Consider the following 14,062-nt stretch of genomic DNA (forward strand, 5'->3'; position numbering starts at 1 on the left):
AAGCTGCCTAGACTATGCTGCTACTCAAATACAGCAGATGGCACTGGTGTTAAGCAAGCATTATGGAAATTAACTATATTCCTAGAAAAATCAACCAAGTGAACATCAACTAGTAAGTGGCTAAAATCTTTCAGTAGCGATGGAGAAAATAATTCAGAGACATATTGTGATACAACATGAGCTGTCTCACCCCAGCAAGGCACAACTAGGTCATTCGCTTGGATCCCTCATCTTCGGCAACTTTTCACCTGCATCTCAGAACAGAAGCAGCCCCAATGTTTTGGGATCACAACATTTATCAACATCACCAAAAAGGTACCTTCTGTTCACATAAGTTATCTTGAATTGCAGATTGCTGTGAAGCAGTTTTTTCTTTGCTCATGCTGAGCATTTATCACCAGCCTTGTTATTTTCGGGATAAACAAGCTGCAGCTATGAATGGAAGACACATAAATTATGGATGCTCACAGGAACAGCTGGACAACACAGTGTAAAGGGTTGTGTTAAATCTTGTGTCTCTCCAAGAACCTCTTGAATGTGCTCTATTAAAATACTCTTCTCCTCAATCCACACTTGAATTCTTATAAAATCTGTATAGCTTTAAAAGATAATAGAGCATCTTGTGTATCCCTGTGGCAATATAAAACATTTTGTTATATACCTCTAATATTTCTGCTTTTGATTGAAATTTTATATCCCAACACCCAATGCTTCTTATGGCCTTCAGTTAGAAAATAAATTTAAAATCTTAATTATAATAATCTGAACATTTCAAACACACACATACAACAACTTCAAAAAGTTGCTCATCCATAAAGCACCCAATCAAATACTACATCCTTTTTTCATTCTTTTTAGTTTATCTTCTAGTACTGAAAAATAACACGGCAGTAGTCATCAGACAAATTAAGCTAAACTTTCTTTTAGCATGGATTTACATAATTCACCTAAATACATAAAAGCAAAGCATCCAGGGCCAGAAAACCTGAGCTAACCCTACTGCACACCCTAGGTTTTTGCAATGAAGATGATGATAACAGCTGATATGTCAGCAGATGCTTCTCGATGCAGAAAAGTCATTTCTATTCCACAGATAATCAACTTAAAATTCCTTACCTTTTTCTAGGTTATGGATCACCTTAATTTTCTAGCTTTCTTTTGCCTCACAACATTTAAAGTAACATCTGTTTTAGGAGATAAGAGACTCTCCACACACTGTACGTATAGGTACATGTCATACTTTGATTTAAGAACACTGCACAAATGTAGCTATGCTTTTGTAACATTATTCTGGGACACGCTCCTTAATGACAACATTTCAGACCCTAACAGTCTTGATATATGCCATTTTAAAAATAAAGATTTTTATATAGCAACTTGTGCCTGACTATGTGGAAGGCCTTAAACCAACTAACCCATGCATACTTTCTTCCTCAGCATAGCAAGCCCCAAAGGTAGCACACCAGTGTTACCCAAGTGGACACACATGTTCAAATCCGAGTCTCTTCCATCTGCAGCCTGAGACACAGCCCACTCTCCTTCATCTTAAGCCACTTAAAACCCAACTGTAACAGCCTCAGAAAGAAATCCTTTCCAGTCTCTTTGCAAGAAGGAGCAGTGGCTGATAAAGACTTCCAAAAGGAGACTTGGCTCCCGAGCAGCCATAATGCAAGGAGCACCGGGCAGGAGGAAGGACGCAGTCTGCACGCCAGTCACATTGCCTGCATTCATAAGAAGGAAAACAAACAACCCCCCCAGCCTTTTCCAGCTCACACATATGACATTGGCTTTACTTTTGTAAATAGCATGGGAATAATGAGAGAAGTTTCAGCACAGATCTATATCTACTCATTACTTCAGTCTTGTTTTTAATGTGTTTTTACTGAAATAGATTTGATTTTTAGCAAGCCCTGTCAGCTGTGTTGTAAGGTTTATTAAAACTGTCACAGCTTGAAGGGTTAACAAATGCAAACAATGTGACAACAATCATTAATTCCAAAAATTTTCCAAATCTTTCCCCGTGGCTCTACAGAAGATAAAAATCCAGGCACAATATTTTACTTAATTCACACTTCATCTGCATGTTGATTTACAGAGGAAGTGGGCTTGTTCCTGACTTGGTTCCTGAGGAAGTTTAATAAATTAAAACGTTAATCTGTTCTTTCTCAACTCTGCTGAAGGGATCACAGAAGTATCTGGCAGTGACAGACACAAACCAGCAGCCCGTTGGGGTACCCACTCTGCAGTTAGGACAAACGCTCAGCGATGGCTGGTCTTAGCGTCTGAGCGACTTCACACAGCTCAGGGGGTCCTGGGACACCCCTTCTTCAGTACGGCACATGTAAGACAGAAACCACAGCCTCAGCACTGATAGTTATACGCTGTCTAAGGTTTTCATTATTTCACTACAAAGCAGTGCTCCCAGGCACCACGCCTATATAACACAGGGCCACGGTTTCACCAGCGATAGGTGTTAATTTGCCAGCAAGAAGGCACACTTTAATTTCTATTTAAAATAAAATATAATGATAATAATAATAATAATAAAAGCCCACACCCATTAGCCTTCACCATCACAGGTAGTTTATCAAAACTGATTATAAAAGCCACTTTATATGAAATTCAAAATGTGATACTTGATAAAGAAAGGCCAACATCTTCCCCCGTGCTGCTATGTAGTCCTGGGAAACGCAGTTTCACTTCTCTGATACTAGCTGTATAGAAAACATTGAATTATTTAATATTCAAAAGTGACAGATAACCAGTTGCTTCCTCTCCTATTTAGTTCTGATCATAAAATCGTAGCTCAGTAGTCAAACTATCAATTTTTGTAAGAAGACTATATAATTACTGACACTATAATATATAAATTTCTGTACCAGCCCCGAAAAGGCAGCATGAAGGGTTTTTTTATACTCCTTGAAAGCAAAGATGTACAATCTTGTGTATTTTGTATCTTCAGGAACTGCACACAAAAACAGCCAGACAAAGGCAGGTTACCAATAAAGCTTCAAAGTTCCAGGTTAATAACCATGTAATAACCAAATAAAACCTTGAGCTTCTGTGTGTGTGTGCGTGTGTCCACCCATCCCCCAACTGATTTGAGTATTTTCTTTTCATGAAATTTTAAAAAATGCTTTTAAGTTGTCTGTCAACCATTTTTTTCATTTCTCTTTTCTCCTTTTCTCCTTTTTTTCCCCCTTTTCTTAATGTCACTTATTTAGTACTTCTAAAACACATATTTTAATTCTGAATTGTAAATTTTAAAATGCAAAAGGAAGTTGAATGTTAAAAGTTAAACAAATAATTTAAAATTTGCAGTAAAAGAAGGCAGCAAAACAAAGCAGACTCACAAGGTGTTCAATACCATAATATCACATTGATGGATAAGACCAACAAGTCCACATAGCACTTGGATTTTTATCATAAAGTTACTCTTTAATGCAAATAGAAATAGCAAAAGGAGGCTAACGAAGTGTTGAAACAGGCAGCTAAAAGGAGCCTTGTAGAAAGATCTTCAGCTGATGTTGACATGTTCAAATTTATCTGCGTAGCCAAGCTCAAAAGCAAGCACTTTGCTGTAATCATATAAAAGCTTTCAACTGGATCTACAGGTTGTGTGTGTTTTCTTGTTTGTTTGTTTGTTTGTTTTTTTATTACAGTCAAACGTGAAGTATTAAGCCTTATAATATGTACCATGGCACTATGGATTACCAGCCTGCAAGCCCGAAATTTTCTTCAAGTTGCTGTCCAAGGAAAGACAAATCACTTCAATACATTTCCTTCTTGGATAACCCTGGGTGACAGACTCTGTCCTACAGTTATCAAGGCAGAATTCTAAGGCCACTGGAAATTTGGGTAATTTGGGGGTTGAATGACATCTTCAACAGTCTGCATATGGCTTAAAAAAAAAAAAAGGTCAGAGGAAGACAACAGGATGAAAGAATCATGTACAGGTCACAGCAAGTCCAAAATTCATACGAGTTTGGGCTATTTATTTATTTATTTATCTATCAAGTCATATTTAAGTTGAGAATGATGAAAAGACCTTCAATGTAATGGCACGCATTTTGATGTGATTTTAAAAGTTTCTCGATTATTCTCATATCCCAATGTAGCAAATAGTTCATGGGCTGCCACATCCCTGGATTTGGTCTTGCTCAGGAGGGCCACGTCCCAGCTGGGCTGCTGCCATCCCACAACACGAGCAAGGGAAGCAGATGTGCCCACTTACCCAGTCCTCTCTGGATTGAGAGTTAAAAGGTATCTGTAATGGTCAACGTCACTCTTCCAGCCAGAGTCAAAAACTAAAAAGACAAATCTCATCCAAGAATTCCTGCATGACCCAAACTGTCCATCCATAACTCAAGTACTTTTGTGGGCACCAGAGAACCTCCCTTGGGATGTCCAGTTTGCAGCACCCAGGCAGCAATGGTTTAAGTCTTTTTCTTCCCCCAATATTTTTCTTTCATAGGAGTCACATGTGATGTAAACAGTTTGTCAGTGACTGACAGAACAGAGATATGGAGAAAGCACAGCCAGGAAGGAAACTGAAGCTACTTAAAATTCATCTGTATTTATGAAAAATTAATGAGAAGGCTGGAAGCTTATTAAAAAAAAAAAAAAAAGCCTTCAAAGATTTTTTTTTTTTCCAGAAGAATATGCTCTGGTGTTAGCAGCTGCAACTGTTTTTTTCTCCTTCCAGTTGCTGGAATTACAGGCATGCTGTTTGTTCAGAGATAAAGTAAAGAGCAATTTAATGCAGACCAAAATTATTTTTTGACTGCTCCTTCTGGAGGCTGACTGGACGGACAGCTTCACAATATGATTTCAGTCCCTCATTAAGGAATGATTTCTTGCCTAGTCTGTCTAGTCACAGAATCACACAGAATCGCGGGGGTTGGAAGGTACCTCAAGAGATCATCAGGTCCAACCCCCTTGCCAAATCAGGTTCCCTAGAGCAAGTTGCCCAGGTAGGCATCCAGACGGGCCTTGAATATCTCCAGAGAAGGAGACTCCACAACCTCCCTGGGCAGCCTGTTCCAGTGCTCCGTCACCCTCACTGTGAAGAAGTTCTTTTGCACGTTGGCACAGAATTTTCCTGCGCTCTATCTTGTGACCATTACCCCTTATCCTGTCCCCACAAACCACTGAAAAGAGGTTGACCAAATCCCACTGTCTCCCACGCCTCAGGTATTTATAAACATTGATGAGATCCTCTCTCAGTCTTCTTTTCTCCAGGCTGAACAGACCCAAGTCCTTTGATATCATTTTCCTTCTACAATGAGGGCCAACTAGATCTTCATTTTAATGTAATTTTAATCTATGCTTCTTTCACAGATTCTCAGAACTAATTGCCTGTTACACTCCAGACTGGTTGACTCATGAACATTAGGAGCAGTTTGATAGTCTACGCTGTTGCCTCAGTATGCTGTTTACGCATTGCCCCACTGTTTCTCAAGATGTCTGCATGCATCTTCCCATTTGAAATCAATTTTCTTACCAGTTCTGATTTATTTTTAACTGTTGTAAAAGATGTTTCTCTAGCTTTATGTGGTTACCCTTCACAGATGCTAACAAGTTTCTCTTTCCCTAGCAGACACTACTGTTGATTCTATCACTTTCTTTTTGGATTCCTTCACCTTCCTTCCCAGAGAAATTCCTTCAGACCTTTTGAGATGAACACTGCCAGATGTGAGATATTTAATGGGGAAGGTTTTTTTTTTTTCACTGTAAACTTCAGATCTATATTAACAATGACTGAAATATTTCTTCAGCGTATTTTGTCATCAAACTTAATATAATAAGAAGTGCAAGAGCTTAAGTCAGGATGTAACTATACTGCTAGCAGAATGATCGCCACCAGGAAATGGTGTTCTGTACTTCTTGACAAACTATTTCTTAAAACAGTTATTTCTGAGATCAACTGTACACCAATATCAGAATGAAGAAATGAACTCAACTAGCAAAGAATGATCAAATCCACACCAGAAGTCCATTCGGAAAATGAGCTCACTAACAATTCAAAAGTGGTCAGGGTATTATGTTCATCTATTGCATAACCATCTCTGCAAAAAGGAGGGCAAAGATGAAACAAGACTAACAACTTCTGCTCTCTTTCTATTTGCTTACTTAAATAATCAAGGCGTAGTGAAAAATCAGAGCTCAGATAAGTCAAAAGCAAAACATACTTATATGGAAACATGGAATTGATTCCTGGAAGTATTAGCTCACCTCTTTTTGATAACCGAGCACCAATATGCGGAAGTAATACTCTTAAGGAAAAAGTATTGAGTTATGAGTAGTGGACAATATTTGTTTTGCAATTAATATTACCAACATGTGTGCAGCAAGACTGAAAATTCACAAGTAGAATACTTCACAGTAAGAAATGAACAGAAGAAACTAGAGCCAGCAGTGTTTCATACTTGTGAAGCCCTTTGCATCTGAAAATATCAATTATATATACATATTTTTCAAAATACACAAGTAGAATATGACCATCTCTATGCCCTGACTTCTCAGTGACAAAAAGAAGTACTAACACCTCACCAAAATTAACGTTCCTTTTTTTTTTTTTTCCCATTCCATTCTATTTTTTTAAACAAAGTTCACATGTCTACAATTCAGAAATGTACCATTCTGTACTTGCAGTAATGTATTCCTTAGTTGGAATATTAGAAAAAAAATAGGATGGAAAGAGCTTCATTCAATTGAGATGCTTACCAGTTCTCATTATTTGTTTAATACCAGGCCATCAAAGCAGCATGCAATATCCTTACAGTCTTTAGGCATTCTGAATCAGAAAATCTGGGGAGTTTTCCTACTAAAAGCCTACTAGGTATCTTCAAAAGATTAGAATTCCTAACTTTGAATAAATTATTAACAAATTAAATTAGAACAGATGTGTACATCAGATATTCTTAATTAGATCCCTTCACAAAGAATGAAGCGATCCACCATTCTAATTTGAAAACCAAACCAGCATTTCACTGAACATCTTTCTCGATATAACCATGGTTTCTAAAGAATTTAGTATACACATTTTGAAATTAAACAGTAAATTACTCCAATGAAATGAAACAAAGAAAGATGAAAGTTCTTAACACATTTGGGGGATGGAGAAAGGGATTCCTGATTCAAGGTATTTTTACCTCACAAAGTAGTAAGTCAATGATGTGGAAGACCATGCAGAGTGGAAACTTGGCAGTGAAAAGAGTGAGGAACCACTGGGATGCATACATATGAGCTTCCAAATTGAGGTCTGAGAAATGGCTATACAAGTCAGGTAACTGCTCCTAGAGTAAAGGAAAAAATAAATGTTTCAGCATTACTCATTACTTCAGGTTCATCATCTGCATTGCCAGCAAGTACCAGGTTGCTAAAGACTGAAAAACATAAAGTGAAATCCTGGCTTCTTTAGAGCAATGGTAATGTTTCTTTATAACTTTCAGTGGCCATGGTTACAATTTGTAGGAAAATATTCACTATGGATTCTGTCATGGCATCAAACAACATACTATTAGGTAATACTGAGAAATTACAAAATCTTCAACGGGAAAAAGGCAGAGCAGATGTGAAATCTATGTCATGCATGGTATATGTTTTTAAAAGTTACTTCTTAACTGTGTCTTCTTGCAAATTATTCTGCTAAACAAGTAATAGACCACCTTGCAGAGCATGAAAGCAGCACAGCACACTAATGTTCATGACTTCATCACACAATGTCTCTAACTAGGAACATATATAACCAACACAAAATAATCACCGATAATTATACTCTACACTGATGATATACTCATTTTCTGTCAATGGAGTAAAAAGCTTTATGCCCATAACATAAATATTGAAAAGACCATATACTAGTGTTAAGAATCAAATTAATTAGTATTAAATTGTACTTGATCAAGTAGGAAATATGCACAGTTTGAAATCTGAAAAAAGATCATTCAATTAATTGTGGTCTGTGAACGTTTTTGTTTGTTTTTAACAAATCTCAGAGGTATGGATGTTCATTTATGGTAAATGACTCTAGCAGCTAGTTTTCACTATAATAACAGAAATCCAGGTCAAGGCTTAATGGACTGTTAGTAAGTGCTTATTAGTCAGAACACCAATGTGTAAAACCTGCAACCTTTTATTTAAATTGCTTTGAATATGATATAATTACATCTGAAAAAGAGCGATGTACTGAAATTACAGCAAAATCTGTAAAATAACCTACACTTGATTTGTATTTCATAAGCATCAGGATGTCCTGATTTGCCTGACCTCTTAACCATCAACACAATTCATAGAAAGTAGGACACTGATGGTGGGAGTCCAAAAGATTTGCTGGCCTTAACAGAACAGAAAAATTCTCTCTAAGTAGCATAACAAAACAGGGAGGAGAGACAGTAAGCAAACAGAGAGTGAAAAAAACACAGATACATACTCTGCTTCGATACAAAGATTAGCAGCAAGATTGGTATATGAAAGAAATCAAGAAATTATAAATAAATCTGACTCACAATGTTTGGATCCAGATATTAAACTTCCCTGCTTTGGTTCTATACTACCTTAAAGGAGAGGGGTTTTATCATACAGTAGGTTATGAAATCAAAACATTAGTCTCCTCACCAATATTTCCATTTATGAAAGTAGAATAATTTGTTACTCTGGCCCCACCTGCATTAACTTCTCCAGCTGGAAAAATTTGCAATGGAGATCTTCAAAGTTATTTCTGTAGAGGTCCCTCAAGCCATAGTCATACATTATTTTCACAAATACACAGAATGCCTGCTCCTCTGGCATCTGGAAAAATACACAAACATAATTTAGAAAACTGAGCTGAGGATGGAAATTCTTTATACAGATAGAAACACACACACACACACGTATGCTTAAATACCTCAGGAACAACGAATTCAAAAACTGGGATATATTAAAATTTTCAGCAAAGCACCCCGATACTGTCATCAGTATTCTTTCTGCCAATAGGTACGAGATCAACCAGCACACAACTCTCAGAATATGAGTTAAAAATAAATAAATAAATAAATAAATAAAAGGGAAGAAAAAGAAAAACAACATCCCAAGACACTGATTTCTATTGAGAGAAACTTGATTAAGTGAAAAAAGCAGGAGAGCTAAGATAAAGAACCCTTAGTGAGAATAATGCTTGTTTACTTTCATCCAAACCCCAAGACATGAAAATCTCTGAAGTCAGGTTTCAAACGATGAATAAGGAAATAACAAGTTTTGCCAACAGAACCTCCTTGGGAGCTTGGAGGGACCGCTCCCCCCTATTAACATTGTGATTTTTTTCGGAAGCCGTATCTCCATAAGCTCTCTATTCCAGTTTGACCAAAATTTCTCATCCAACAGAATTTCAGAAGGTGGTACTGATGGAAAAGCTATGTGGGCCACTCTGATTTATTGGCTTGAACTTATAAAGTGTCGAATTTGTGGGAAGCCCTGTGTCATCAAACCTCCAGTGCTGCCATTTCCCTTTTCCCCCATGCCTTCAGGTAACACAGGAAGGAGACATGCACAAGCAGAGTCCCTGCAGGCCACAGATCAGGTCTTTGAAAAAAACACCTTGCTTTTGCAGGCACCAGACTGTTACAAATGAAAACAATTACTGAGTATCAAGAATGGCAATTCTTGACCTTTTAGTATACTCCCTCATTCACTCTCGTGCCAGTCCCTTATCAAATATCAGCAATAGATAAAAGCTCAGTATTTTTTCAAAGAGAATTTTAGTCTGATGATATTTACCTTCTGGGTTTTATCTTTTGTAATTCAGCCTATGATTATGCCCTGTCTCCAGGGCCATGTGTGGACATTTTCATTTTCAGACAGCATATATAAAAATAACTAGTTGGAATAAAGAACTGCCAAGTCAGCTGCTAGCTATCTGTGCAGGCTAGATTCACCTAGGACAAGCTCTTAGAAATCTCAGTGCTCTTTATCACCATTTTATCTGGTCAGAACAATCCCCACTGACAGCGGATAAAGGCTGCAGACAAAGAAAAGGGAAGAAAATGTTTTATCCTGACCAAAAAGCTTGAATCTGCTCTAGAGTAAAATGCAAGCACGTACATTTTTTGTAAGGTAACAATTATTTCTAATAAAATGACAGATGCTCATGCACAAGCACACCTACCTTGCATGCTCAGACACACGTGCATTGACAGTCATTCCTCCCCCAGCACAGGGAGAGGGAACAGAGGTGAGTACTGGGCCAAAGGACATAAAGGCAGAGGCCATGGAGTCCTCACTCTGTGGATGTAGGTTCTCCAATATTACCAACCCCAAGAATTCAAAATCATAAAATGAAGTTTATCTTTTTTTTTAAATTATTATTATTTTTAAGAAAATGCCTATTTTGGGCATTTCTGATTTTAAACATTCAGCTATCTGTCCCTTATTATTTTTACTTGGAATCACAAAAGCCAGAAATTTACCTGCTTTTTTTTTTTTTTAATGAATTTTTTTTTTTTCACGTAGTAATGATTCCAAGAGTTAGACAGTGAGAAAAAAAATAATCAAATATTATGAGACTAACAGTAAAACTATCAGAGTTGGCAACACTGGTCTCCCATGACTAGAAATTACTTGCTCATCTTTGATGGGGATTTCACCAAAGCAGGAAAATCACAAAAAGCCAGGATGGAAGTTCAGGTTACCCAACCATCCCTGAAAGATATCTACACTGAAGGGAAATGATAGCCTGTCCCAGAAAAAAGGGGGAAAGGAAAGGGGATAGAATCCATGCAAAGACTGGAGAGTTAGAGAGGATCTCACAAGCTTTCACAGATACAGATTGGTTGGAAAATTTGAGAAAAACACAAGTTCAAGGACATCCTGGGAAGCTCCCAACTTACATGAGTGACACAGCTTCCCTTCCCCCCTTTCTCTGATTATTTCAGTTTAATATCCTATTATGAAAGCAAACATTACAAAGGGCAAATTAAAATGAGTGCAATTGCCATTTAGTATTCCCCACATAACAGGCCAATTTCTTCTAACTGCAGAAACACTGGAAACAAAGGTGAGTCTCTATCGTGATGACAGCACACTACCAAGAGAAAGGAGCTAAGTATTAGTTGAACATTAAGAATGTGACACCTACTCATTTCTAAAACCCTCCCGTATTGCAATTGGCTTATTCTTCCAGTGGAAATTAAACAACTTCTTTGGGTAAAAATTTACTCGCAAAATAACTGAGAGATGAGGTGATTTGCAGCATATGTGGGACTACAATAACCTGACTAATTTCAGGTTTACTCTTGAGAAATCTAAAGCTTCTCTATAACACTTCCACTGTGTGTCATGCTCCATAAATATTCGAGGAGTCTTAGATCTCACTAGGAATTACAAATTATAGTTGAATTGATCAGAATTTGATTTCTTGATGCCTTAGGGAGAGTACATGTAGCATATATGCCACCAACGTCCTATCCAAAACCACAATCTAAAGCATATTTCAACCATGATTAATAATTTATTAATTAAAGCTTGATAGAAAAAGGTAATGGCCTGAATTAGAGTTGCTGTTGATGTCTGGGGAGTTTTATTCGGAAATTCTTTACAATATCCACCAATATCCATACTATTTGAATCTGTTTCTTTTCCACTGAAACATGATCAAAGTTAAAGCCAAATATAAAAACTGTTTATTTATCTCCCTATCACTATACACATACATGTACATACGCATATACAGGAGGTGACAGATCCAAGTTTCTACAGTTCTTGGTTACAGGCTAAAATACTAATGTTCAAATTCAGCTGTCATTCAAAAGATATTACAAAATGTCCTTAGGACACTGAAAATTAATGAGACTGCTTGCTCCTGTTGGCTACTCTGAGAATATCTCCCTTAAACCCAAAGGAAGTTTACCTACATAAGAATTAAATTCAAAGGAAAAATGTAACTCATCGGTGTCTGTTTTTGACACAGAAATGCTTGATAATTTATCAGATTTCTCCTAGATAAATGAAATCTACATCCGTAAAGATAGAAGCCATTTTTCACTATTTGCCAAAAAGCAACAACAGGAAAATGAACAGAGACAAATAAACAAGAGTAAGTATATGTCAAACACTATGTTCCAGTACTACTGATTTTAAAGCTGCTTTGGCTTCAAATATCAAAGCTTTCATTTTGCAATTAACTCACATGGAGGAGTAGCACAGCTGCAAGGAAGGACTGTCCCTGGCAATATCCAATGTCTTCATCGTAGACAGAGTATGCCTAGAAAAAATAAAAGTCAACATATACTCAGAATGCATTTACTCATTTGCTATTGATTGTATTACATTTTGATATTCAGAATACGTACAACCATGCAGGCTAAAATAATAAATGGAGTGAGATTGTAACCCACCTTGCATAGGTTTTCAGTGCACTTAGGAAAACCTGGGTATTTCGCCCTGAGTCTTCCATGAACATTGTATTTGTCTATTTTTATTTTTAAAACAGCATGAAAAGAGTTGGATGCAATTTCCCTTCACCTAAACTGGAGATAATTTCACTGAGGAATGGGAATTTCATTTCAGTAATGAAATAATGGGAATATAAAAAATGTAAGCTACGAACCAGGTGCCTTTGTGTGATGGGGAGCGTGCTTCTTTACTTCGTTCTGGAAAAACAAATCTTTACATCACGAAAGTTCAGGATCTGAGGCTGTTAGTTTGAAAATCACTGAGCACTACCCTACACTGAAAGTTTCATCAGAAACAGCTTTTCCATTTCCTTGCTATGCTGAAAAATGAAGACTCCTTCTCCTACAGTATGATGGCTGCGCCACTTTTTTCTTCCTATTAAAAATAACTGACCTTCCCTTCCTCTTTGCTTTTCAGAGACAAGATGATGAATACTGTTTTGAGAGATGTTAGAGGATGTTAAAAATCTGAGGAGACTTGAGAAAGTAAGCAGGAGCAGGACTGACAGCAGAAAGACAGCCATCCTGAGAGAAAAGCAAGGCGAAGCACAACAGCAGCACCAGGCCAGAGCTCCAGGAACAAGCCACGTGAACCAAGAAATGTGCTTTGCCCCCGGACTACCTCCAGCACCGCTTACAGCCAAGCATGTTTCGAACTGGTACACTGTGCTTACCTGCAGGTTTTAAGTTTGCAATGGAATCAGATTGCAAATTCAGTAAGTGGAAGCAGGATGAACGACAAGAGTAGTGCTGGGGCAACCAAAGCCACAGGGGTCTGCCCCACTGGATTTTAGAAGTGCCTCAAAAGTCAAGAATTTTTTCTCAGAAAGACATTTGGTTCCTTTTAAGCCAAGTGCATTAATATAATTGCCAATAATTTCTGCCAGAACATTGAAATGGAGGCCAAAATGTATGTCAAGTCTTTAAACCACCTTTCTTTTTCACTCTGACTGGCAGAAACAAAGAAAGAAATATTTCTAAGAAATTATGCGCTGACTCCAGTAGAGAAGATTTCCATCAAGAATATTCACTGAGTATTCCGCTAAAGGTCACTGTTTGCAAACAACTCAGCCATACATCTCCTACTACAATTGCAGCACTGTGAAAAGCCAAAGCATGCCTTACCATCACTGGGCATTTGTCTGTGCTGCTGCTGGTCCCCAGCAGTTGGAACTGGGGTGACCTGGATTCCAACCCACTGCCCATTTTCATTTGTCAAGTAAATACAAGAAGACTAATCACACAAATTATTGCCAAAAATAAAAAATAAAAAATTAAGGAACCATTATAAGTTGCTTATTGCTTTCACCTATTCAAGCCATAAAAGCAAAATACACAAAATAACTCCAGAAGGATACAATAGCAGGCACAGAACTTGGAACTAGAAATAAGGGTGCTGTCCTTGAAAAAGTGAATTTTAAATTACTCTTTAGCTTCCAAACATGGAATTAACAGAAATTACTTTCAACACTTAAATTAATATTGCATAGGGCTTATTAAAACCATCTCTGGTTAATAATACACAGTAAATAGAGTCTTTATGTCTTTGTTCCCCAAATCTATCAGTTTATGGATGCCTATTAGTTTGTTTCCGTAGCACTCCTAAAAGATGCATTATTTCTGCTTTTGAA

At 37.3% G+C, this 14,062-nt stretch overlaps 1 protein-coding gene across 8 annotated transcripts in view; it reads right to left on the reverse strand.

Annotated features, from left to right (window-relative positions):
• RABGAP1L (RAB GTPase activating protein 1 like) overlaps nt 1–14,062 on the reverse strand; it is a gene marked incomplete at its 5' end in the record, with an annotated part of 249,414 nt that overhangs the window by 83,776 nt on the left and 151,576 nt on the right. For all 8 annotated transcript variants that reach the window (XM_082766621.1, XM_082766619.1, XM_082766620.1 and 5 more), the window contains 3 exons: nt 7,155–7,298; nt 8,668–8,793; nt 12,167–12,241. In XM_082766621.1, the coding sequence (XP_082622747.1) occupies nt 7,155–7,298; nt 8,668–8,793; nt 12,167–12,241 (345 nt within the window). The remainder of the gene's footprint in view (nt 1–7,154; nt 7,299–8,667; nt 8,794–12,166; nt 12,242–14,062) is intronic.

Source organism: Aythya marila (genome assembly GCF_965140915.1).
Source record: "Aythya marila genome assembly, chromosome: 8".
Lineage (NCBI taxonomy): Eukaryota > Metazoa > Chordata > Aves > Anseriformes > Anatidae > Aythya > Aythya marila.